At 32.2% G+C, this 27,838-nt stretch overlaps 1 protein-coding gene across 1 annotated transcript; it reads right to left on the bottom strand.

The window, feature by feature from the left end:
• Positions 1-309: 309 nt before the first annotated feature.
• Positions 310-27,564, bottom strand: LOC141457071 (uncharacterized). Its single transcript, XM_074133586.1, has 18 exons — positions 27,335-27,564; positions 21,104-21,261; positions 20,611-20,877; positions 19,639-19,772; positions 18,089-18,259; positions 17,790-18,001; positions 15,632-15,840; positions 12,546-12,808; positions 12,236-12,468; positions 8,422-8,595; positions 7,794-7,936; positions 7,453-7,719; positions 5,977-6,110; positions 4,841-5,011; positions 4,545-4,756; positions 3,572-3,780; positions 2,940-3,202; positions 310-2,038 (listed from the first exon to the last, which is right to left on the bottom strand). Exons 1-18 carry the CDS (start codon positions 27,477-27,479, stop codon positions 1,783-1,785), a joined length of 3,621 nt encoding a protein of 1,206 aa, XP_073989687.1. The 5' UTR covers positions 27,480-27,564; the 3' UTR covers positions 310-1,782.
• Between the last annotated feature and the right edge of the window lie 274 nt (positions 27,565-27,838).

Raw genomic sequence — 27,838 nt, 5'->3', positions numbered from 1 at the left:
GTGAATACAGCGGACAAACAAAGAGAAAGTGCTCCAGGGTTTCAGTTCTAGTTAGATTGTGCAGAGCGAGTTTGTGTCTATGTAGTAATAACCATTTCTAGACCTAATTCTCAGTGTCTTATCACTCGATAATCGAATATATATACATATAATTATACTATGTGTGAGATATAAGTGTTATTTGTTTCAAACTAAAAGCCTTCAAATTCATTGCATTTTCCATTTAAAAAAATTATTTTGAACTCTTTCATGAAAATAATAAAGGATAGTTAAACTCATCAAATTGTTGTAAGAAACATAAATAATAAATACGCAGTGATAACATATATTTTTTTAGCACGACATAATATTATTTAGATTTTCCAGTTGAAAGGTATTACAAAAAGTACATGATTCAGTAGGATTTAGTATCTGTAATTTTGGCAACGGATATTTTATAAATGTATGATTAATGGACCAACATAATTGACAAAACATGCTTATAAATTTAATAGATATATAATTCAGGTAATTTAGCGCCTCTTGGTCTACAGTAAACTAATATAGAATTTATATTAAATTAAAGTTAGACAAATTTAATTTACCTAGGTCACCTTCTTTGGGAATTATTGTACTTATAATTAAAGATAGTTTTAATTGCACATTTTTGATGAATATCTTTATATTTTTAAATCTGTGCTTAAGGATATTTTATAAATACATTTTTAAGTCTACTGTTATTTCAGGTACATCTTCTTCAACAATTTTTTTTTTTTTTTTTCAGTATAAAAAACAGAATTTTATCAAACATTCGTTAAAATATTTACTGGATTATTTATAAGTGGAATAAGTGGTTAATTTTTATTAAAAACAAGGCAACGTATATATTGTGTGACAGTTTTCCCGAGAGAGAATGAGTTAACAGGAAGAAAGTTAGAGTTGACGTTAGGAAATTAAGAGAGAGCAGAGAAGAGTATACCCTCCTGAGGCAGCTGTTAGACGTGACTATGGGATGCACGGGTAGAAGACGTGATTAGGAGAGGATTTACTGTCTCTCTCTCCAAGTATTCTCACCTAATATCCTATCTCTATCTCGCTCCCACATCTTGTGACAACATGAAATTACAAATTAGGAAAACACTCTGTCTCTGGAACAACTTTGCTGCCTCTAATCGCTCAGTGGAAAATTAGTCTTGCCACAGTCATAATTTTTTTTTTACCTTAATCGTTAAATTTGTTGTTTAAATATACATATTTTTTAATTTTTACGTTCTTTGCAGATATCCGTACATTATTTTTGTTCTAATTCTTGTTTTAGACCAAATTTTTCTTTGGATAGTGATGAAACCTTTAATACTCTTCTCATAGTGACTATTAACCAGCGCCTTAAGCAAAGTCAGACCTAACAATACAAGAGCCCGCGCTAAAGATTCAAAGCTTTTTTTTATTGCCTCATTTCAAGGTAATTGGCTAACTACTATTTCCAAAAAAATTGGTGCAATGACCGTGTTTGTCATAGCAATAATAAACAAGTCTTCAGCACTTGAAATGTATTAGCTAAAGTTACCAAAAACTGCTAAAAATAGTTTCTGTTACGACCTAAATGTTGTTTACTTCTTCAATAATTTGTTGCTCTTTTTCATATCAAATTACGTATTTCACTAATAAATTATATTCATTTATATCAACAAATGTGCATCTAATGTGTCTCTAATTAATTGCGACATTGAACAATAAGTTGTTGTACCACTAACCACAGTTGGCCATTTCAATATTCTAGTTCACATTGTATCTTGTGATTTTTTATAAATTAAATTTCTGCTTTATTCTGGTTACTTTTATAATTCCCTTGCGCTTCATTTTACGTTTCATAACTACATTTTCACCAAGAAAAATAAACATAGACAATAATAGTCCGAATAGAAAAATGAGCAACGCAACTGAAACTGCCTCCAGCGTGACATTTATGAACTGTGGGTTGCCCAAACAAAATGCAGGTTCTGGATACCAGTGGTCCTTCAACCTTTTACTAAGTCCAACTTCTCGTATCCATAACAACCTGAAAATAAGAAACTATTTTGTAGCGTTTATTGTTGAAATCAATTTCTTTACTCAATTTAGCTTTCATTAGTAATCAGTTCTCCGAATAGATTGAGATTGTTTACAAATAAGAGTTGTAATTGAAGAAAAATGAATTCGAAGATCATCTAGATAATCTGTAGTTTTAAAGGCATAACAATATTCAGTGAACAAATATCTTGGAACGGTATAAAAAGGGAATTTGATGTTGACAGATTTAATACGTATAAAGAAAAATATTAATTAACTTTGGACAGAATTTTAAATGTCAGTGGGGTGGAATTTTCAGGTGGAGAGAGTATTAGGTAAATAAAAAGAATTGATTTAATTTTATTTTTAGCTTTGGGTGTACCCATATTGGCAAGCTTACGCTTAAGAATCTAAATACCAACAGTTCAATCTAGTTCTACAAAATTCTAGCAATTAGGGAATAGAATCAGTACCTATTTGTAAGTAAGCATATCGTCTATCACTAACCCTAATATTTATTTTATTTTTTTTCACAATTTATAGCTATTCTATAGGGAAAACACAGAATCTATTTGGCATCTATTATTATCTCAGTAAGCTAGATCCTAAGCGTTCTTTACCCATCTTTATCTCGTTTTTATCATTGATCAAAGTGGGGCATAGGTTTTTTTCTATTGAGGTATTGTTACAATAAGCTGTAAATGCACCTTAGATGCGTTCTTAAGTTAAACAGAAATCTGTAGCGGTGCTAGAAATCAGAAAACCAAAAAATATATATCGCCTGTCTCTGTCTCTATCTAAAGAACACATATTTTGATGCATGCCAGTAAATTCAACCAACTGTCACATCAGTATCATTTATTAAATTAGATAAATTTAGAAAATAAATCTAATACAATTAATCTACTCACCCTCTAGTAAACAATTCTCTGTAAGTGCAATTTTTTTGTATTGGCATCGCTAACGGAAATCTTGTAATCTCCAATTCTTTGATATCACATTTTTCAATATTATTGAATAATCTATTTGTTTCCGTTCTAATGAGTACATCTTCAGCAGCAAAAGCAAATTTAGAATTTTTTACTCTTTCAAGTCCGGATTGAATGTCAACTATCGAATCCTTAGTACTAAATATCTTTTTCAACGCCTTCTTAGAAAAGTACAGCTCATAATTCTAGAAATAAATAATTGGCATAATTATTTGAAACTATTTAATGAAGAATATTACTGTGACATTCAAAATTGTAATAAGATATGCATCTATATATCATTCAATAGTCATTAAAGTTGAAACCAAAAATGTTTACTACTTTTTTGAAGTGCGTAAATTTATGGAATGATAATAAAATTGTAACGAAGCTGGATAACATTTGTAGCAAAAAAGTACTTGTAACTTATATCGTGGAGAAAGTCACATTCTTTTCTTTGTGTACTTCATCCACTTACTTTGGTTTAATTAGGATTCAATTAATTGCAGTAATAGACTTTATAGTGGTACTTCAATTATTGATTTTGATTAAATTAAAACAACTATCCCACTTACATCTTTCATCGTTAAATATGGCAGATCTACCATTCCCAAATCAAAATGGCTGTCAACCAATTGTACAACATTTTTAATCTTAATGGGAGCTGGTGTCAGTAGTCCATTCATGATTGATGCGTTATAGCAAGCTGAGAGAATTATAGCAAGAAACAGAAGCATCACGCTCATCAATCGGGAAGAAAATGTGACTGTTTTGCCCTCAATTCCTGGAAATAATTTGTTTAAAATGATTAGTAAACAATGGAGTGATTATGTTTTAATATTCTACATAACATTCAATTGCATTTCATCTCAATTCTTGAATCTCAGGGTCTTGTACTAACTGCGCAGAACATTATAGCAAGAGTTAGAAAGTTAGTAGAACCTCCAAAGAATACTAGGGTGTATGATTCTATCAATTTTCGAAAAAGACCCGCTCAACATCTTGAACAATATCTTCTGGGTTTGAGTCATCAAAATTTAATAAAGTTGAAAAACAAATTTCTGATAAATTTAAATAAGATCTTTCCTCTTAGTGACTGTTTTTTTAACAGTTTGCCAAAACATGGTAGTAAAGAAAGGTGCAACCACATTAGAATCGACTAACAGAAAATGTTGTACTTAAAGTTGAGTAAGAGTCCAGTAACAGTTATCTGGGTAAACTATAAAAAATTAGAGAAAGTAACCAAGAAAACGCACTACTGGGCCACAAGAAAGAAGATATCCATTTAAATTTGTATAGTAGCCATATTAAACATTAAGAAGCGGAGGTACTTATTTCTGGTATGTTATCTGTTAGCTACTCCTACTAGCACCCAGTGCATGAAGGTTTCATTGCGTTAAATTAACCTGCGCGGGTGGTTTGTGAAAGGTTACATATATACATATGTATACATTTCAAGTAATGTGATGCAATTGATGATATTATAATTCAGAAAAACACTTATATACTAATCAAAACAATAACTTCTAATGAAGATAATAAATTTACCTTGCTGTGCCACCAAACCGATTGCATACACGACGCCAGCGCTAATTTCATAATCATCTTGCCTATTCATTGAATATCGCTGGATAAAATGGTAGCAAAGAACAGTGGCTACAGTTATTCCAGCCAATGTGGCCCAAACTCCTTCGCTGAGTGGTAATAGCAAGGCTTTGTAAGTCCCTACTGTTTTTGGATTCATCATTACAAATATCATTCTGAAAGAAAACAAATACATTATGGTCATGGCCTTTTTATTAGACTTTGGCATCTTTAACTCACTTTATTTAGTTCTTACTAACTTCATTTGTTGTAACGTAGTTAAAAATCTGACCACATTTTGCCTAGTTGCCATGGGTTGTGCTGAACTCAACCCTATGTCTGACCTATTTTCAGCAATATCACCAACCATGCCGATGAATCTTCCATTTGGTAATAGATGGCCGGTTGCGTTAGCAAAAACGGGCTGCAAACTTTCAAGTACATATGTAATTTTTAGAATCCACTTTCAAATCTTTTATCGCAGTTAAAAGAATTAGAGCGCATGATTTAAAAAACTATTGTGAGAATTGAAATGGAAACTTTCTCGCAGTAAGCTGCAAACAATTGGCGACACTTATTTAGTAACTCACAAATTCTTTCAGAAGTATACTTGCTGCAACTAATCACATTGTGAGAAACCTCACGCGAAATAATTGTGAGTATAAACATTTGCGTGACTATTTTAACAAACCTATATTTTTACTAATCATAGGTTATAAGAGATATTCGAATATACGAGCATTGCATTTGAAATAATTTGAGAAATTTTAGGAAATATTTTAAAAATAAGAGAGTAAAATTTCTTTGGCTCTAGAATGCATTGTCGGTCATGAAAGCTGCCCTAATGAGAAATTCGAGAACTCCATTTCTCTCCTACTTTCACAATTATTAGCTACGAAGGACTTTTTTCTATTACCTAAAATTTAATAATAGTAACTTCAAAAGATTTTAATCTATTGTACAACACACTGTGAATCATGATTCATCTGAATAAAAAAATGGCACAATTTTTACTATAATCCTGATAATAATGTCATGATGTTTTCTCCGGTTAATTTAAATGTGCTTAACCATGTTGAAATTAAAAATAAACTCTAAAAACTTAGTAAAATGTATTCTCAAAGAAATACATCCCTCACTGCAGTTTCCACCTTTGGATTTTGCTTAAAAGACAAGAAACTTATACAGTAGGCTCAAATTGTAGCTTAAAATAACCTCTTGTACTCCAAATTTACTAGATTTTTCAACCTTTCCTCAAAAGCTAAGACATCAATTTCTAGCAAACATATATGTATTAAAATTTTGTGAATAAGTATTTTCAAAAAATAGAATATTTAAAAATTGAAAACAAATCACACAATGAATTAAACTAAAAATTAGGAGAAAAAAAAATTACTTATATTTGTAGATGAAACGAAGCTCTTCTTCTAGAGCAAAATTATAACGATGGAATATATCCAAATCTGGCTCTATCATTTTATTTAAAATTATATTTGAAAAATTGTTTTTACCCACTTTGAGTTCGTAAACCTGTAAAATTAATATGCAGTCTTTACTGTCAATAGAACTTTAAATTAAAAAAAAAATGTAGTCTTTAGTTCATTTTTATACAATTCAATAGTTTTAATATATACTCGTTAATATATAATTGAAGGTACCTCAAAATAAAAGAGTTATCCCAATTTAACATCAAAATAATACAGATCACTATTTGATTTTTGCAAACATATTTCTGAGAAAATTTATTTTAAAATGGTAAGAGCTGTTAAAGTAGAACGTTACTTCAATTTATCTGAGAAAGTGGTGTTTTCAGTCGTCAAAATATAATAAGATTTTTTTTTAAAGAAAATTATTACATTAAAATATATTCATTCGCAGAATTTTCTTTTTCTTCTTTTTGAAAGGATCTTTTTGGAAGAGATTAATTTAAAACATTTTTACGTTTCAAAAATCTTAGCGTTACAGAAGCATTCTAGCCAAAAAACGCTTCTCGGAACACATAAATATTAATATAAGACACAACGCCATTAGCGAATGCAAAGTTAGGCTCTATCTTAAAAAATCTTTTAAAGTCACAGAATTTTGACTCGTCACATAATCAAGAAGTGATTTGTAGATTGTATTAGAAGGGCGGTTCCACCAAAAAGGGGAAAGAAACGCAGCCAATCCAAAATGCCCCGTCTACCCCTCATCTCATCAGAGATCCCGGGGCTTTAAAACAACAAATCCGGCTAAAGTTTGCCAGATGCCAATACAATAAACTAAATCAATCGCCCAGTGCACTGAATAAACCTAGAAAGTTCGTTAAGATTACCAGATGCTACAATCTCCGGTAGAGAGACATTTAACCTCCCGGAGACGAGAAATCTAGTTTTAGAATAAACGGGGCACACCTCTACAAAGTGCCGCACAGTCTCTTCGGACTCACCACAGTCTCTTCGGCACAAATTGGCGAGACTGGATAAGGCCGCATTTGAAAAGATGGTACGCTAAATTCGCATGTCCACTCAACACCTGAACCGACTGGCCGGATCCGGGACCTGCTAAAACCAATTATAGCCGTTTTTGACATGCCAAGGATTTCTTTAGCCTGACGGCAGTCAGCTCGGGATCTCCACTGTTTCCGATGTTCCTTCAAAATCCACTGCTCCACCTCTGTTCTACAACTTATGATAGGATACAGGGATAATGGGCTGAGGAGTCATTGTTATCATCGCAGCCCCTTCTTTTGCTGTTTCATCAGCAAGTTCGTTACCCGGAATCCCGGAGTGACCAGGGGACCAAGTAACCGAAACAGTATTTAAAGCTCCCAACAATAGAAGTGATGTAAAAAGAAGTGATTTAATCTATTCCAAAATAAAAATGTACTCACATAAACAGATCCTCTTAAAGTGGCCCCTGACAGATCTCTGAACGGTCTAGGACCTATAGTAAATTCTCCTGAAGATGTCCAGTTGCCAATTAAATTGACAGTAGCTGGATGCGCTAGAGATATTCTATACGCTTCATACAGCATTCCAGCTTCAGTTGCCACTACCATATCAGTGTCTGCACCGATGAATGAGCCATCCAAACAGTTGAAACTTGCTTTTCCTAACCATGCTAACCATTTGAAACTGGTGTTCATTGAATTATATTCCTAACAAATAGTAGTCATAAAAATGGTTTGAAATTTTGCAATAATTCTACAACTTTTTAATTTAAAAAACTTACAGTTTCCATCAATTTCTGGTTGTATTCACAAGTTAGATCAATGTAAATACCTTGGTCATACTGTCTTGCTTTAAACTCTAAATTATCATTGGATTGAGGAGTGTGTACTTTAGATCTAAACGATTCAGCATTTAGGTTCCTCGCTAAAAATATTGCATCTGTAATATGTTTAAATTATAGTAACATTTATATAGTGGATGGTACGTCTACCAGTGAGTGTAATTATATTAATCTTTTATTTTTATGGTATTTTGCTTAAACCACTTTATTATTTTATGATCTTTCGTAGACTTAGCCACCTCACTTGTAGTTTAATCTCCGGTTGGGTTCTCTCACAAACAGAAAACAGTGCCGATCAACGGAAGGCTAAAAGTTCGCTGTAAATGAGAGTGTAGCCACGACTCAAGTTGGGTCTTTACGACTTTTCCAGAAGTCAGGTGACAATAATATGGATTTTAGTATTTCCCTCTGTACACTGGTTTACTTCAGCAGTCCGCTTTTGATTTTTGGTGCGGCATTTGGTATCACTTTTCTTACATTCAAATATTGGACCTATTTTTTGGCATTACACAGATTGGCTTGAAGAGAGGGAATAGATAACATATGAAATGAAAGTAAAAATAAAAACCTTTCCTGTTGCAGACACATGCTGTGATCACTGATAAATGTTGGGTTTTAAAATAATTTGATATTAATTTAAATTCTAAACCAAATGAAGCAAATATGTAAGAGACAAGCAAGAATAGTTTAGTACAGTACTGCATCAAGGACATGTTTCTGAAAAATGTCTGCAATTTTCTCACTTTATATTCGGTTTTATTCGTAATTTATGATAATCATTTTCATGAACGTAGGTAATAATACATATATTAGGAAAGTTTAACTTCTATTACTTTTTTTGTTTATCTTACTCTGACTTTGTTCAAGTTTATGATTGTTTCTTATTACTGTTCATTATCCAAATTCAGTGCACAATTGTAATACCCTGAGTTTTGAAAGATTGATTAACTGCCATCATGTTCATACACAATGCTTTGGCATTACGAATTTATTATAAATGATTTGTAGTAAGTAGTCCATTCATCATTTATTGATTTGTACATCTTTTTTTCAGAATACATATATGTAAGTGAGCATAATTCGGAAATGTTAGAGTCAAATAATAACATATATTGATTGGCCAAAAAGTAGTAGTGCATTTAAATGATTTGATCATATTTCGTATGACTCTGGCCCTCATTAAAGCAGCCCACCCACACTCTAGATTTGCTTCCAGACTTCTTTGCTGCTTTAATGACGTTTTGTAGCTCGTTTTATAAATAATCGCCAAGTATTTTTTAAAACTGTTTTTTTTCTTTTGCGATTAGGTTAGCGATATCATTACCAACAATATCCACGTGGGTTTATAATGAAATAGTGTGTTCATTTATTGAGTCTACACTCTCTCATCTTGATATTTCAATTGAATAGCGATATTATTATTAAATCAGAGGCCATAATAATTAACAGTCCGTAGTCATCTTACAGTTCATCATTATAATTTTCTCCAAAAGTTGATTTATACTCCATCCAAACAATAGCTTAAGTTGTGGTTAATAGTTCAGTCTGGTTCTTTTAAGCTTTTATTCTTTATGAGTCATTACTTCCTTCCTCCTCATATCAACGAATGCCTCTACTTACAAAATTTATCACCTGTTAAGAAATCTGTACGGAATCGTACAATCAAATCCAGTTGGATGGTAGTAAGGTCGGCAGGTTACAATCAATCATTAAGGCCGACAGGAACATCCAACATAGATCTACGTTCGCCGTTAAATATTCTACCTAACTGCTCCATGTAAATTACTGTGTTTTGCTCCATTTGAAGGCATATCAACATGACTACAGATATCATTCTTGCAGCATTGAATGAAACAGATGATGAAGCCTCGACTGCACTCTCGAGTCTCTGCTTATTTCTATTTATTTAATTTAATTGTTTTAAATAAGTCAAGCCGAATGAGAAATGGAAGCGAGAAACGCACCCTAATAAATGATTCAATGCATGACTACCATGCCCCCAAATATTATCTACTCTGCCAACTCTTCTCACAAACTTACTGCAAACGCTGGCTGTTCAGCATAACTTCAAATCAAAACCATGACTACCATGTCAGCTGATCTTCTTCCAGGCAATCTCTGATAAGTTGTACATCTAAGACTTTAGATTCTAATGTTTCTTTTAAAAAAGAGGTGCAGCGCCATAATTTTTTTTAAAATTAATGTTATTAGTTGAAGAATAATTAATGTGAATATTTTTCCCACGTTATGTGTCACCTGTTCTTTTTTTTAGAAATAATAATTTATGGCAATAATTCGTCAAGAAACTAGAAATATTATATTTACTGGAAACTGTTTTATAATAAACTGAAAACAAAGGCAATATTTATAAAAAATTTTGTTCCTGAAAATAATTACTTGGCCTCTCTACAGTTTATTGTGTTCATCTATCCTCCGAGCAGGTAAAGATCCACATCAAATTAGATATTAAATGCTAATTTAAAGTAAGTATTGCCTATTATTAGGCGAATATTGTTAAGTATCGAAGTATGCAATGTTAATTATTGGGTTATTATTTGGCGGGAATTAGTTGGGTTGGTAACAAGTAATATGCATATAGATATGAAAGAGACGCTTGTGTGTTGCCATGTTGTATTGTTCAAATATGTTAGAATAGTGATTGATATATATAATAACGTGTTTTTTAATGTACTGTGTCGTATTATACCTACCATAAGCCTATACTAACTAATTTTAACATCCATTTTTATTAAATATTACGTCCAACTGCCGTTCAGGAGTGATGGACAACACGGATAACAAACATATTTTGCTATTAAATTTCTTTTTCTATTATTAAATAAAATCCAAGGTTAAGAATCGAACACAGTACCACGAGTACATCTAGCTTTGCACTGTAAGGTTCCCTCTGCTCGGATAATATGATGTTTAGATAGAATGCTCTAAGTTTCCATTTGCCAACCTGGTAGCTAAAACCAGCGTGAACTAGGCTTTATATTTTTCTCACTCATTAGTTAAATGTTGGTATTAACTTTGATTAAATGTATTTAAGTGAACAAATGGACGGTTTTGAATACATTTATTAATCTCTTTAACATTTACTTAGGGAAAAAGCGCAATAATATGGGTATTAAGACTACAATTTTAGGCGATGTAATAATGAGAATGGGAACATGATTTAAAAGTTCAGTAAGAAATGCATTTATAAAGAAATGCACCGTAAGTTATAGAGGTAAATGAAGAAACTTCTTGAAAGAACTTGCAGAGAGAATTTCGAGATAGGAGATTATTCGGTTGTGGAAATACTAAAGAATTTAATGAAAATTGAGTCTTTTAGGCTTTTGGAATTGCAAATCGTGGAAGATTAGGGCTGGCAATGAGTTTTGAAGTTTTATAACCAGTTTTAGCGCGAGTCTTATCGTCTACCTTTAACCCTATTTTTTAAATAAAGTATCTACTCAAACTTAATGACAGTTTGAATCCATTTGAGAGCTCAAGATTCCTCTACCCCTTTATGTATCCGTTCTTATCATTGGTCAAGTCCACGAAATGGGGAATGGATTTATTTAGAGAACCATCATGTTTCTATTAACAGCAATTACCTAAAAATAAAACTTACTATTAAACTGATAAAGTACAGCTGTTCAGGGAATTAGATTTTTGGGAGGAAGTTTCCCAATTTTCTTTTAGGTTATACTGGATGTCGGCTGGAGATTCTCAAATTTTGATGCTTTAATTTCAATTAAAAGTCATATCATTAACTTCTCCTTCTATCCATTTAATTAAGAATATTTAAAACTAAGAGTATAACAGCTAATTTAATATGATTTTAAAAAATTTTTCAACTTCTTCGTGTCTTAAAATATTGCTTTTGATTTATTATTTAATATTCAAGAATACATTCAAAATTTTGCCATCTTAATTTCGACTGTTTCCTCTTCTTCGGAATCCCTTTATTCTAAAATCTTTCTACCAGGTGCAGAACGTATTTTACTATCACAAAAACTTTCTGTTTAAAACAGAAATATCCGTTTTGAAGATTGGCTGAGTTCCTTCAATGTACTATTTCGAATTACATTATGATCCACAGAGCTCAATGTACTATGTTTTAACCACTTCCATGTTCGAAGAAATTAGTTTTTATACAGAAAATAGTTTTTTACTACTTTGCAAGCAACAACACAGCTACACAGCTAACATATTTTTCCTTAAAATGGTTATGCTCACCATTTTTGATCAAGTTAGAGATTTAAAAGAGTTTTGGTTATAAACGAAACCTGCTTTGTATAATTTATTTATATGCTACACCAGTATATAAGCTCTAAATAAATATTCTTTTCTACCTGTTATCAACTGAGTTTTTATTTAAATGATTAATCAGTTTACTATTACCACATCACTAACTTTATTGTTCTGTTGAGGTTTTATTAATATAAGTTCGCCAAGTAAAATAAATATTGATAATGATACTCCTGCAATAAAAATTAGCAACGCTACTGCCACTGCTTCTAGAGGGACATGAACGAATTCTGTAGTTGCCAGACAGAATGCAGGTTTTGGATACCAGTGATCAGTCAGCCTCTTGCTGATACCAGTTTCTCTTATCCAAAGTAGTCTAAATCCAAACAGATGTTTGTATTAGTTTTAAGTACAAAATATAAGAAAGTAAAAAAAAAAAATTATAAAACATACCCTCTGGTAAACAACTCAACATATGAACTATTTTTTTGTAATGCTAGTGATATTGGAAATCTGGTCAATTCCAATTCTTTAAGATCACATTTTTCACGATTTGTGAACATATTATTTGCTTCTATTCTGAAAAGTCCATCTTCAACGGCAAAAGCAAAACTTGACGTTCGAACTCTTTGAAGACCAGGTTGTAGGTCAAGAACTGAATTTTTGGTATTATAAATTTTCTTTTGTAATTTCTTCGAAAGGTATATATCCTTATTCTGTTTATAGAAAGCGTAAATTACTTGCAATATAAATGAAATACTAAATAAATCAAATAAATATAGATAATTTTCAGATAACATTCTCGGAAGAGTGAAAAAACTCAGCGCTTTCTTATTTTAATGCTTAATTGTTTTTAAAAAAGGTCTCTTATTATTTTCTTGTGGACATCCTGTCAAATTTCCGATAACGCGTTGCCACTATGAATTATCCTGCGACAGTGGTGTTGAAAGTAGCTGAACTTAATGAATAAAAATACTCGTGATTCAAACTGTACATATCGATTAGCACCCATTTAACCCTGATAGAATTAGCGGTCAAAATTTTTCAACACTTTGCACTAAACTAATGGAATTTATTTAACCGTTCCTTTCGTCTTATCGATTTTCTTTAACCTTTAGAATCTCGTACTATTGAAGAATTTCAACGTTTATTGTAAAGGTTTATCCAGGATTAGGGAGTATCCTTTAAAGGAAGATACTTCTGCAGCCGGCGGTTGTTGAAAGAGTTATATAGTTGAGAGGTTGTTCCTTCGTTTAGAGCAGTGCTTCCCAACCTATGCGCCGCGGCACACAACTGTGCCACGGCTACGGTAGAAGTGTGCCGTGGCAAAATATAAAAAAAAAAATATAATGGCGTCAGAAACCCATTTCATATCCAAGTTGATATGTCTGCCCTACAATTAATGGAAAAGGAACAGCTGACGTTGCAGCTGACAGTACACTGCGATTGGAGTTTCTGAAAATGAATTTAGTAGAGTTCTGGATTATTAAAAATAATACCCATTGATAGGTAGTAAGGCAGTCGGAATACTGCTTCCTTTCGGCACTACTTACCTGTGTGAGAAGGCATTCTCAGCAATGACACTAATCAAAACGAAACACAGAGGATGTTACGACTTAGAGTGTGCTTGTCAACTGAGGGTAACGCTCAAATTGAAACGCTTTCACAGTCCTTGCAAAGCCAGCCGTCGAATTTAACACACTGTTGGTCACTTGACTAGTAACTGTTAACTATAAATTAGTAAAATATGTCACATAGCTTTCGTTCTTCTTTATTGACTGTTTAGTTTTTGTAACTTTAATCTCATTTAGAGGGGCTTTTAATCACTTTCTTTTAGTTACGGATTTACAATTTTACATGGATTACAGGCACTTCTTTACATCAATAATGGGCACTTCTTTAATCAATAATTAAAATAAAGAATTTCTTTGTCATAAGATTCATTGCTACTGTATACATGTAGTTAATTGTATTGACAGAGAACGGTTTAGACGGGTGAATGATTGGGTTTGTTATTAATACGAAAACTTGTATTTTTGTAGGATTGTAATAGTGTTGTTATTACAGCACTAGTTGAGCATAATACGTCATTTTAAAATGAAATGGGAGCATTTCAGTTCCAGTGTGCCGTTTACTGTTTGGTATCTGACTAATGTGTCATGACCAGAAAAAGGTTGGGAAGCACTGGTTTAGTGTGCTTTTGGATACAGTTGCAAGAAAATAGTTACTACGAGTTACTAGTATTTTCACATGTCCTGAATCGGAAGACTGAGGATGCCCTAGACAAAACTTCTTTTCAGGCTCGGAAATATTAATTTTTTTTTTCTTTTAAATCCTATAGATCTTTACGAATTCTTCTTCAAATCCAAGTGGTTTTCATTTCATTAAATGAATAAAGTACTTGCGATAAAAACTATATTCATTTTGAAAAATCAATTAATTAGATCAGGCCAACCAGCGGTACCTTCTCTCTCCGCCGTAGAGGGATGCGATTAATAGTAATGATGCACATCTGCTATATGAATGTGCCATTCATTTTGAGGTAGATCTTGATAGTCTTATTTTTTGAACGGAATTACACAGGCAGAACAAAATTTGGCCCGGCTAATCGAAGAATAGAGAGAGAATTCTTTTGTCCTGGACTATGCTAGGCTCTGTAAAAGCACCTTAGTGAACGAAGATTTTATTTTAAACATTTCACATTCCAAGCATGACGTCAAGCAAGACTTTTAGCCCTCAGATACCCACCATTTCCATTTCATAGTCCATTCTCTAGGTGGTAGAAAGTTTAAAATATGGTGGAAGATATAACGGGATATTCGCAGTTTGTGCCCTTGATTAGTTTCTGGTTTCATGGGCTCACAAATTAAGATCTTGAATCTTGATTAGATTCAAGTTAAAGCATATTATGTCTTATAATTTTGTGGTTGTAAGCTCTAGCGAAAAAATAAATAATATTTTTCTTTACACTATTCAAGCACTCCAGCTAAAACTAGAATAGGTGCAAATCTGTGCCCTTTGTATATGTATATATTCAATAAATTAGGAGTCAACTAAATGTTCTTCGTCAGTGTTAATTTCAGTTATTCAAAATTTCTAGTTTATTTTATCAGAGTAGGCTGTATCTAAGTAGTTGTTCTTTTTACTTTTTTTTTATATCATTATTCAGCATTTTAATTATTTTCGTGTAATTCAGGATGTAATGGTTTTAATTTTTAATTTAAGATTACTTAATTTTTGTAAAAAGTTGTACATGTGCAGGACAGTCTCCTTGCCACAAGATGTATTTTTCTTTAGGCAAATAAAATATATTATATTATATTATATTATGTCCTATAATTGGAAGAGTGAGCTTGATAGGTATGTAAACAAAACCATTTTGGAACTGTAGGAGAAAAAGCGCCCAGAATTTAGTTACTTTCTGTAAATAAGATCAATACTATATTTGATTCAGAATCAACAATCTTTCTCTTCATTACTTTTATTTTAAATTAAAAGTAGATTTTATCCAATAAATATTACATTCACTAACTGCTTACCTCCTTTAAAGTTAGATATGGCAGATTTATAAGTCCTAGGTCAAGATGGCTATCTATTAGTTGGTCAAGAGTTTTGATTTTAGTTGGCGCTTCAGACAATAAACCATACATAATTGATGCGTTATAGTAATTGGAAAGAAGCAGGGCAAGAAGCAATGACAGAACGCTCATTATTCTGAAGGAAATTGTGACTGAATGGCCGACTAATCCTGCAATAACAAAATATTTTATTACTCGTAACTTCAATCACTAGCAGCCTAGCAGATAGATTACATAAATTTTATTGATTAATTCAAATTAATGTGACTGAATGGCCGACTAGTCCTGCAATAACAAAAGATTTTATTACTCGTAACTTCAATCACTAGCAGCCTAGCAGATTGATTACATAAATTTTATTGATTAATTCAAATTAATGTTTGTTAGAACAGTTCGCTGCTGACAGAAAGTTTAAGAACATGAACTTATTAACAAAATCTATCATTTCATCCTAAAAAAAAAAGTTATTATACAAAATTTTTAAATATATAAAAGTAAAAAGTAAAAAATTGGTGAAGAATTGTTGAGAAAAATTGTCACGTCCCTATTTTTCACAAATGATGTTTAACAATAAATGTTACAAACTTGGACTTAAAACTTGCAAACATTTAAGCTTGCCTACACTCTGATAGACAATAATGGATTTACCAGAAGAAGGCATATTCCAATCGCGCTTTAATAGCATTAGTTATCTGAAGATGTGTGTAAAGAGGGAAGCTAATTCCGTGGGAAAAAAATAATGAGAAGATTCCGAGAAAAATCGATATCAGATTGGTAACCATCAGGAACGCTCTGCAGTTGATTCATTCATATACCTCGGAACCTTAATCTCTAGGGATAACGATGTATCCCTAGAAATAAAAAGAAAGAGTATGTTGGCCAATAGGTGCTATTATGGACTGAATAAGCATATGAGAAGTAATCTAATATCAAAAAATACAAAAGTGCTTCTCTATAAGACCCTGATCCGTCCTGTATTAACTTATGGCTCCGAAGCTTGGTTAATTTCAAAAATATATGAAAGGATGCTGCAATTAAAGAGGGCGCGATTTAGAGAAAGAAAGAATCGGGAACTGCAGCATCTATTACAGGAAGCAGACATCCTAAAGGTAATTAGGCTTACAGGCTCAGATGGACGGGCCATGTGGCCAGGAAGGTCTGAGTTGGAAACACCCAGATAGCTTCTGCAAGAAGATGTACACAGAGTCAGGAGAGTGGGCAGACCTAAATTAAGATGGAATGATGGGGTAGACGTGGAAGACAGAGACCTACTAGGAGTGAGGAATTGGAAGGTTGCTGCAATGGATACAATGGATAAGGAGGACTGCGGAAGCGGATTGAGGAGGCCAAGGCCCAGTAATGGACTGTAGCGCCGATAGTAGTAGTAGGAACGCTCTGCAAGAAACTGTAGAAGAAATGTTGGAGATCGCAAATAATAAATATAATTTTTAGTATATTGGAACAATTAGAAGTCAACAGGTAAGAAATGAAATGATTTACAAAATTCTGTCAAAAAAGTGAAAGGTTAATATCCATTTTAGCATTTTAATATCTATGTAGAAAAGAAGTTAGCAAATGTTGACTAAAACATGAATTACCAACACCAACAAAATAAACTACAACAAACTGATCATGTTTTTGGATTTATTCAGATAAACTTTTTTAGAAACCGAGAATTATGGATAAAACTTGTTAACTGTGGATGAGATCTTGGTCGTGCCATGAAGAAGTAGATAGAAAATACACTTTGAAATGTTTCTTTGGTGCCCACAGCCTAACTGCATTAAACTTACCTTGGTGTGCTACCAAACCGACTGCATAAACGACACCAGCGCCAATATCATAATCATCTCCATTTAAATTAGTATAGTAGCCATATTAAACATTAAGAAGCGGAGATACTTATGTCTGGTATGCTATCTGTTAGCTACTCCTACTAGCACCCAGTGCATGAAGGTTTCATTGCGTTAAATTAACCTGCGCGGGTGGTTTGTGAAAGGTTACATATATACATATGTATACATTTCAAGTAATGTGATGCAATTGATGATATTATAATTCAGAAAAACACTTATATACTAATCAAAACAATAACTTCTAATGAAGATAGTAAATTTACCTTGCTGTGCCACCAAACCGATTGCATACACGACGCCAGCGCTAATATCATAATCATCTCGCCTATTCATAGAATATCGCTGGATAAAATGGTAGCAAAGAACAGTGGCTACAGTTATGCCAGCCAATGTAGCCCAAACTCCTTCGCTGAGTGGTAATAGCAAGGCCTTATAAGTCCCAACTGTTTTAGGATTCATAAATCCAAATATTATTCTAAAATAAAAGAAAAAAGATATAATAATTTTTACATATTTCAGAGATTCGTTCTTGCAATACTTAATTCTTAGCATTTTCACTAACCTAAAAACTTGTAAATCTGGTAAATAGCTGAGGTATTTAGCCCTCATGGCTAAATATCGGACTGGACTCAATCCAATATCCGATTTGTTGTAGGCAATATCACCTATTTCTCCAGTAAATTTTCCATTTGGTAAGTGAATACCGGTAGCATTGGTGAACACAGGCTGCAAACTATTATAATATAAAGTTAGCAAGCTTTTCGTAAATCTAGGTTTCATAATTTGATACAGTTTTTATGTTGGAATTATATTATGCAGTAATAATGTTGATAATATTGGTAGAGGGAAACAAACATTCACTTCGAAAATTCAAAGACTTTATTTATTTGGAATTTACGGAAATGGACATTAAGTTAATCTCGATTAATAATTTCACCAGTTCACTTATGTTATTTTATTTTTATTTTAGATTAAGATAGGTCTCCAGGATAGACGATTGGAGTTAGTGAAGCTGTGCGAGAAGACTAGAAGCAAAAAAGAAGTGAAGAACATCCTGAAAGGCACTATATAAACTACAGGAAACATGGAAATATTTATATGGCAGAGGGAAAATGGAGAAAAAATATAAAATGTGTATTTTTTTGAAACTTAATCCTATTAATTCAGCACTAATTCATTTCCGATGTACTTTCCATGAATTTTTTTCGATTTTCACTACCAACAGCTAGATTGAAAATACACTAATGGCCCAACGTTATCCAGCTTTGGCAATCGCAAACCAGGTTTTTACCCAGCAAGATAACGCTTGGCCATGAAGACTTGAAAAAAAAAAAAAAATACTTTTTATCATTGAACTTTAAAACCTACTCTGTAACAACTTAGATCTGGCCTAAGCCCATATTTTTTCGGTTTATCGCAAATTTCTTTTGTGAAAGCATAATAATTTTTCGCTGTTTAAAAGTGGAGTATCGGTAACCCAGATTTTAGTCTATTCAATCAAATAACAAAATATCAATGGCCCTTGAGCATAAAAGGAAACAAAACTGGTTATTTGAAGTGAAAAATGACCACTAATTTCATACAGTCAATTAGAAATGTAAGTGATGAAAAGTTATTGCTTTAGAATTAAAATTGATTGCACTAAATTACTTTTATAACCTCCATAATTTTCTTTAAAAGTTAGTATCACCTCACTAATTGACAACAGTATTTTGACTGCACATACCTACAAATTAGGTTATATATTCGCAAACGCCTGGGATGATGAATCCATTACCTGTCGAACATACTTAAATTCACCACACCCAGTACTCTGTACAAACCCAGAGATTACTGTACGGCAACAATCAACATTAAATTTGGCTACTAGCAGAGTTAGAGTCTATGATGGTGGGTCAGAAAGCTTACGCCAACATAAAGGAGAAGATCTACTGTTGAACTAAGAACCGGGTTAGTATGATTACGAATCTGCCGGTGTTAACGAACTTCACATGTATTAAATATGCCCTAATGGATCAAATAAACCTTCACTGATACTACATTATAATAGTAGTATAATTAAAAGTAGAACTATGTTTTCTAAATATTGCAGAATGTAAAAAAGAAATTTACTTATATTTATAAATGAAACGAAGATCTTCTTCCAGGGCGTAATGAAATCGCTGGAAAACGTCCAAATCTGGTTCAATCATTTTATTCAATATTACATCTGAATAGTTGGTTTTATCTACTTTCAGGTGGTAAAACTGTAAAAATCAATAATTAAATATTTCTTTTTGGTTTATAAGTTAGTACCTATATCTAGTATATAAGTACAAGGAAGCTTGGCACAAAAAAGAAGACTAATTGGCAATAATCTTTTTTCCTTTCGTTCTGCACATAATTATAAATATTCTGACTTATCAGATTAAAGAAGCATGGTAAAATAGAAAAAATTATAGGGTACTCAACCAAAACACTTGAAACTTAAGGTAAAGATGTTTTGAAATGAACAGTAATGAACATGATGAAATTCCGAGAAATGAAGTTTAGCAAAGTTTTATGGTGGTTGATTTTAATTGAAGAAATCAATCAATCAGTGATTGTCAACATCTACTTCAAAAAATATGATGAAGTTTAAGTTTTATACGATTAGTCACTTTAGTCGATTTTCAGTCCTCAATAATATATCTAAATTGATCATACATTACTTCATGATAGAATAGAAAAAATGTCCTTCTAAGTTTCACTTTCCTTGAATTCAATTTGGTGAAGGTATCCATATCAATAGATTTGGAAACTTTGTGTAACATTATAATGATAAGTACTGAAGTTACGAGCTAGGATAGCAAATAAGAAAAATTGGTAAAGCATTTTTTAGAGGATACTACCCAGTTACAATGGATCCTTGATTTACAAGAATATCTGTTGTAGTAAAATATTTAACTTATAACTGCAGACTCAAGGAAATTACTCGTAATTTTTTCTTGGAAAATATACTCAATGAATTTTGAGGAAGTTATTTTAGTGGCAACATTTGAATTAAAAGCTCATACTCTTACCTCAAATTGATATTTATTTTGTATCGTAGTAATAATAACTTACAAACACAGCACCTCTTAGAGTGGCCCCTGACAGATCTCTGAACGGTCTAGGACCTATAGTAAATTCTCCTGAAGATGTCCAGTTGCCAATTAAATTGACAGTAGCTGGATGCGCTAGAGATATTCTATACGCTTCATACAGCATTCCAGCTTCAGTTGCCACTACCATATCAGTGTCTGCACCGATGAATGAGCCACCCAGACAGTTGAAACTCTCGTTGCCCAGCCAAGCGAACCACTTGAAACCGGTGCTCATTGGTTTATATTCCTAGCAAAGCATTTGTTTAAATAGCATATGACTTATTTTATCATTGACTTCATCCTTCATTACACGCAATATTTCTGACATGTTTTAGATTTCAGAGGTGCAGAGAATTTGACAACCACTTACAATGTTTCTGTCACACAATACACAAGTGGGGTAAAATCAACTAATATTTTCAAGCATCCGATGACCTAAACACATTATCAATACATATTATTTTAATACTTACATTTATTATAAATTTTTGGTTGACATCACAAGTCAAATCAATGAAAATACCTTGTGGAAACGGTCTAGCTTTAAAATCTAAATTATTATTCCAGTTAGTTGCGTGAACTTTTAGCCTGAATTTTTCAATACTTAGGTTTTGGAACAGAAATAAGGCATCTATAAGACAATTATAATAAGTTAAGTTATTTAATAAGTTATTAACAAATAGTTTCAACTAATTTTCAAAGATATGTGTACATATTGATTGTGATAAGGTTAAGTTTTACAAATTTTTATTTCTTTTTCTAAAACTATGCAAAAAACCTGAATTGGAAATTTTAATTTCTCAAAAGTTCTTTCACCAATTAGTAGGCAGGTTTTGCGCTACTCATTGCTCAGTCACAAAAAGCAGTGTATAATGTAGGGTATCCATCCATCAAATAAAAAATTAGCTGATTAGGGATATGAATGTTTCTTTTGTAGCTTCAAATCTCAGGATGAAACCAAAGTACCCTTACTTAACCTTTTATTCAAATTTAGTTTCTGCAGATTTATTGTGGTCAGCGCAACTTTCCACTGGATTTTTCTTTTTAGTTGATAAAAACTGCAGATAATTGCAGCCCTTCAACCCAAGCAGCTTCAGTGATTATTAGAATGGTGGGATAATCTGTTAAATAATGTTTAATTAATACATTGGTAATTTTGTCTTTGTGGGTTGGCGGCATTGTGGCGTCAGTAATGCGGCTTGTAGCGTCTTTACAGCGTCGTTGTTGTTGTTGTTGTTGTTGTTGTGTACTGGGAGTTAGCGTCAAGTGTATATAGTACCTTGTGTAATAAAGTACAATTAAAATAAAAACTATAAAACATATAAGTGTTGTTTATTCGTAGCAGCTGCAGCAGAAACCTCGCAATTAAAAACATTAACAAGAAAACTTTTAACAGGTTATGGGCCCAGGCCGTTGTCCATCTTAAAAACTACTAAAGGAATATAAAGGTTAGTTGCACGTTGTTACAATAAAAATCCGTAAAAAATGAATCTATTAAACGAAGTGATGGAGATAGACAAATTGAAGAAACCCGAGGACTTCCAGTGTTGGAAATTTAAAATAACAATTTTATTGAAGGCCAATGGGTTATATGGCATTGTGTCTGGGGAGGAAGCGTCACCTCCACAAGACCATAAGGACTATAATTTGTTTGTTCAGAGGGACGCAAAAGCGCAAAAACTTATTATCCTCTCAATAGACAAAATACCACTGACACATGTTATGACTTGCAATAACTCTAAAGAAATGTTCAAAAAACTAAAAGAAGTGTATGAGCGTGATTCAACGCAACAAAAATTCGATTTAATGCAAGAATTTTTTAACTTCAAGTTTAATAATAGCGTTGATATATCAACTAATATTAGCATTTTAGAAATCCTGGTTTTTCGGTTAAAAGCCCTGAATAATGAAATAAACGACAGCATGGTTATGTCAAAAATTTTAACTAGTCTTGACAGCAAATATAGACATTTTTGGAGTGCCTGGGAGAGTACCCCCAACGAAGAAAAAACACTGTCAAATTTAATCACAAGACTAGCAAATGAGGAGAAACGTTTCTCATGCTCAGAGGATGTTGCAGTAGCATTCAAAAGCGTGATTAAAAATAAAACAAATCAATCTTATTCAACACCGGTAAAATGTTTTAATTGTTCGAAACTAGGACACATATCTAAGTTTTGCCCCAATAAGAGGCAAAGTAAATTCTGTAAAATATGCAAAAAGAATAACCATGAAGAGAAGAACTGCTATTTTAGAAAAAATAAACACCCTGAAAAACACGACATATCTTTTCTGGCTAATGAAATATCAAACTCCAAGTGGATATTGGATTCGGGATCTTCGAGTCACATGACAAATGATGAAAACATATTACAAAACGCGAGGAAGACAGAAAAGGAGATACAGTTAGCAGACAAGGATTCAAGACTAAAAGGTGTGAAGGAAGGGAATGTGAATTCCGTTTCTTGTGAGCTAAAAAATGTTATTTATGTACCTAATCTAGAAAAAAATCTAATATCAGTTAATAAAATTACGCAGAACGGGGGAGTGGTAGTATTTAAGAAAGAGAGTGTAGAAGTTTTCAAAGATGATGAAATAGTGTTACAAGGAAAACGGAATTCCAGTGGCCTATACTCGGTAGATCTGGATATTAAGGAAAGAGTAGAAGCGAACTTTGCTGAGAATGTGAATCCCAGAACATGGCACAGACGTTTGGGACATAAAAGTCAGGAGTGTATTAATAAACTCAGTGGAATGGTGGATGGATTGAATTTAAAAAATGAAAGACCTCAGTTCGACTGCGAGACAGGTATGCAAGCTAATTTAAATAAAATAATTTCTTTAGAAGATGAAGTAAAACAACTGTACGTAGAATTACGAGCGTCTAAAGATAAATTGCTAAAAAAGATTGAAGAAGAATCTTTGATAACTAATAAGTACATGAAAGGAAAAGGTGAATTAAAAACGGATGTTAAACCATTAGAAAATCATATTTTAGAATTGATTGAAGAAAAAAGAAATCTCGAATGTAAACTTAAAAAAATTCAAAGTGAATTACAGTATAATCAAGTTAGTGAGGATAAAATCCAGAGTGATATAATTGTACCAAATGGAAATTCGCCTATTAAGGATAGAGAAATCACTGGGAAAAATAGAAAAGAGAGACGGAAGAAATTACTGCAATTACTTGCTGAGAAGGAAAAATCGGAGAGAAATGTAGAGAAAAAGGAGAAGAAATTAAGACTTGCTGATGAAACAGAAAACATACCTTTAGAAACTTATGCCAAAGAGCTAGAACAGCTGAGTGAAACCAGTGACAGAGAAGTCAAAGAAGAAGAAGAAGATACAGTAGGAGATGAAAAAAGTGCTACAACCTACCAAATGCTAAAAATTAAAGGATTAACACCTAAAAGAAAGAAAGAAGTGAGAAATCCGCGAGTAAGGTATAAAAATAAATGAAGAAGAGCTTATAGCTTACTCAGACGCCGACTATGCGGGAGACCCTGAGACTCGTCGCTCAACAACTGGATTCGTGATATACTATGGAGGCGGGCCGGTTAGCTGGTGCTCGCGAAAGCAAAATATAGTGGCATTATCAAGTGCGGAAAGTGAATATATTAGTAGTGCCGAATGTTGTAAAGAGTTAATTTTTATAAAAGAACTCATAAATGAACTAACTGGTGAAAATTTGAACTGTACATTATTTATAGATAATAAAAGTGCTATTGATATAATAAAGAATGGTAACATAAATAAAAGATCAAAACACATAGATGTAAGATACCATTATATAAAAGAAAAATATGACAACTGTGAAATTAATGTAAAACATTGTAGTTCGAATGATCAAGTCGCAGACATTTTCACAAAACCTTTAGGTGGAGTAAAATTCAATAAATTTAAAGACTTAATTGTTTCATAAATAAATGCATACCTGTTATAGATAAAGATAAAATTAGGGGGTGTGTTAAATAATGTTTAATTAATACATTGGTAATTTTGTCTTTGTGGGTTGGCGGCATTGTGGCGTCAGTAATGCGGCTTGTAGCGTCTGTACAGCGTTGTTGTTGTTGTGTACTGGGAGTTAGCGTCAAGTGTATATAGTACCTTGTGTAATAAAGTACAATTAAAATAAAAACTATAAAACATATAAGTGTTGTTTATTCGTAGCAGCTGCAGCAGAAACCTCGCAATTAAAAACATTAACAAGAAAACTTTTAACATAATCAGATTGAAAACAAAGTTAGAGTTCGATTTTTCAATAACTATGAACAGTTTACGGGTCGCATTCATAAACAAAAATATTTCCAAAATATCTTATTTTTATAATTAAATATACAACTGTAACCAAAAATAGACTAACTGGAACATATCTAAAAATAAATTTAAGGAAACCTCCGAGTGGTACAAAAATCTCTCATCTTAAGAGATAATGAAATATAATCTCTAAGTTTAACAATTCTATTGTTAAGTATAATCCTTATATGAATTTGGAAACATATTTCTAGGAGGACGCGAAAGGCACTTATCAGTGGAAGTGGAAACAAACGAGGAGAAAAAAGAGTAAAAATAAATTAAACGAAAGAAAATAAATTTTAAAACTATGAAGGAGAGAATAATAAAGAGGAAAATGAAATTTTATGGATAGATGAACGCCCTCGTTAAGATAAGGTAAAACCGTAGTCCTCAATGAAAGGAAAATATAGGGAAACAGATGATTGGCAAGAAATTGCTAGGAGTCTGGCAAGGTCTGCAATTGTCGCAGTTACAATTTGACGTACGACAACCTAAAAGAGGTAATTGATGTTTGTAACACTTTATGTTAAATACATTCTCTTCGGAAGAAATATAATAGACCTTCTTTGTTGCTGAGAACTTTGTAGCAAATCGTTCCAAAATTTAAGTGTCTTTAAGACTGTTCTAAACTGTAAATCAATTTAGTGAAGGAAGAGATTTTAGTTTAAATTTCTGTTAAACGGAATTTAAATGTAGAATATACAGTTAATGACAGTCATATTCATACACCAGGTTTTTGTTTCTTTATTTTATTTTTGGTGAGTCAAAGAGAACAAATAACACTCACATATTAAGTAAAATTTTATTTTTCACAATATAACACTTTTTTCAATTCATAAACTAAAAATTTAGCCAAAATAGGTAATTGTTTCGAAATAACTCCGTCACCAACGAGACTTTCATATTCATACATTTGCAACAATAAACATTTCTTGATCATAAAAAAAACTCAATATTTCGTTGGGTAGTCTTTTCTCTTAATTACTTCAGATAACCTCCTAGGCATCGACTCAACAAGTTTCTTGGTGGTTTCCGGAGTAATGCTGTACCATTCTTCAATTGCTTTCTCCTTCAGCTGACTAGCATTTTGGATCTGATGATTTTTCAATTTTTTTTAAACTCTGCCCACAAATGCTCGATTGGCTTTAAAAATGTTAATTTTAGTTTCATCTGTAAATAAAACATTTTTCAATGCGATGGAAACAGTTAAGTTTGGAGGAAAAGACATGAAAGCCTTTCTGTAAAGAATCTTCAACAGACAGTACAGTTTGCAGGTGGATCTGTGATGATTTGGAGGTGCTTCTCGGCTTCTATGGTAGGGAAAATTCAATTTATCAACGGCATTTTAAGAAAAAATTTAAAAGAATTGGTCAAAAATTTGGGAATTGAAAGAAATTTTATTTTCTATCAGGATAATGATCCCAACCACAAGGACGTTAAAACCAGAGAATGGCTATTATATAATTGTCCCAAAGTGATGGCAATACCCCCACAGTCATCAGATCTAAATAAAATCGAGCATTTGTGGGCAGAGTTTAAAAAAAAATTGAAAAATCATCAGATCCAAAATGCTAGTCAGCTGAAGGAGAAAGCAATTGAGGAATGGTACAGCATTACTCTGGAAACCACCAAGAAACTTGTTGAGTCGATGCCTAGGAGGTTATCTGAAGTAATTAAGAGAAAAGGCGACCCAACAAAATATTGAGTTTTTTTTTTATGATCAAGAAATGTTTATTGTTGATGAATATGAAAGTCTCGTTGGTGACGGAGTTATTTCGAAACAATTACCTATTTTGGCTAAATTTTTACAGTTTATGAATTGAAAAAAGTGTTATATTGTGAAAAATAAAATTTTACTTAATATGTGAGTGTTATTTGTTCTCTTTGACTCACCAAAAATAAAATAAAGAAACAAAAACCTGGTGTATGAATATGACTGTCCTCAACTGTAAATACAATACATCCTTTGACTTCTGTTGCTGATCTGCAAGCAACGACTCACAATATCTAGTTCTGCCTGAGAGATTGAAAAAAGCAAACAGTAGTGAAAAAGACAATAAAAAAGTTATGTTTCAAATAAAGAGAAATAACCGAGGAATTCATTTTTTAAAACAACTTTATACAAGACTTGGATCCTAAATAATATTTAAAAGAGAAATTCTAAATTTCCATTCTTGCAACCAATTATTTCTATTAACAACAAAAAACAAAAAAAAAAGTATTTGATGAAACAAAAACAATGTAATGAATTTTACTTTCCACCACAATCTTTCTGAACAATGGTAGAGTTCAAATTCATTCCGTCTAAAATAAAATACCAATAGGTAAATGCAAAATTCATTACATCCAACCCTGGTTTTTCCAATAACTCGTACACATTTATAAATAATTATAAAATATAAAAATACCTTTTCTATTGCAGACATACGCAGTTACTACATATATACTTTGAAATTTAAAATAATTTCTAATTATTTTAACTTCTACGCAAAATGTAAGTGGTGTGCTACAAATGAGCAGCAGTAGTATAAGGAAATACTGTACGACCAACATTGTATTGTACTGATTTAATTTCTAGCGATTCTCAGTTATGTATCATAATCAAATAATATGTAATTATGGAAAATCAAATAAAAACAGGAATAATACTAGTATGTTGTTGATAATGCCTATTCACCATTTATGAACAATTATCATTTCTTTTAATCTAAAATTCTGTTTCAAGTGTGATTATTCACATTAAATTCAATTTCTTGCCAATTACCTGAGTTAAATTAAACGGAGATAATTTTTATTTCTAATTTTACATCTAAACAAATATATACCTTTAAAAGCATAAAAGGTAAAAAACAGATTTTACCTTGTTGAAACATGAAATGAAATCTGGGAAATTAAGCAAGGCATTAGAGACC

Source organism: Rhodnius prolixus, unplaced genomic scaffold, assembly GCF_049639745.1.
Source record: "Rhodnius prolixus isolate KJV_2025 unplaced genomic scaffold, Rpr scaffold_10, whole genome shotgun sequence".
Lineage (NCBI taxonomy): Eukaryota > Metazoa > Arthropoda > Insecta > Hemiptera > Reduviidae > Rhodnius > Rhodnius prolixus.
The sequence above is the reverse complement of the archived record's forward strand: the minus strand, read 5'-3'. Positions and strand labels throughout refer to the sequence as shown.

Bases quoted from the DNA above. Each gene is read 5' to 3' on its own strand.
- LOC141457071 (XM_074133586.1), bottom strand. From the start codon at position 27,479: ATGTTGGTCGTACAGTATTTCCTTATACTACTGCTGCTCATTTGTAGC. The intron at 7,937-8,421 runs GTTTTTATTTTT...CAATATTTTTAG, and splicing joins ATGTGTCTGCAACAGGAAAG to CGAGGAACCTAAATGCTGAA. The intron at 5,012-5,976 runs GTAATTTTTTTT...TGTACTTGAAAG, and splicing joins CGTTTCATCTACAAATATAA to TTTGCAGCCCGTTTTTGCTA.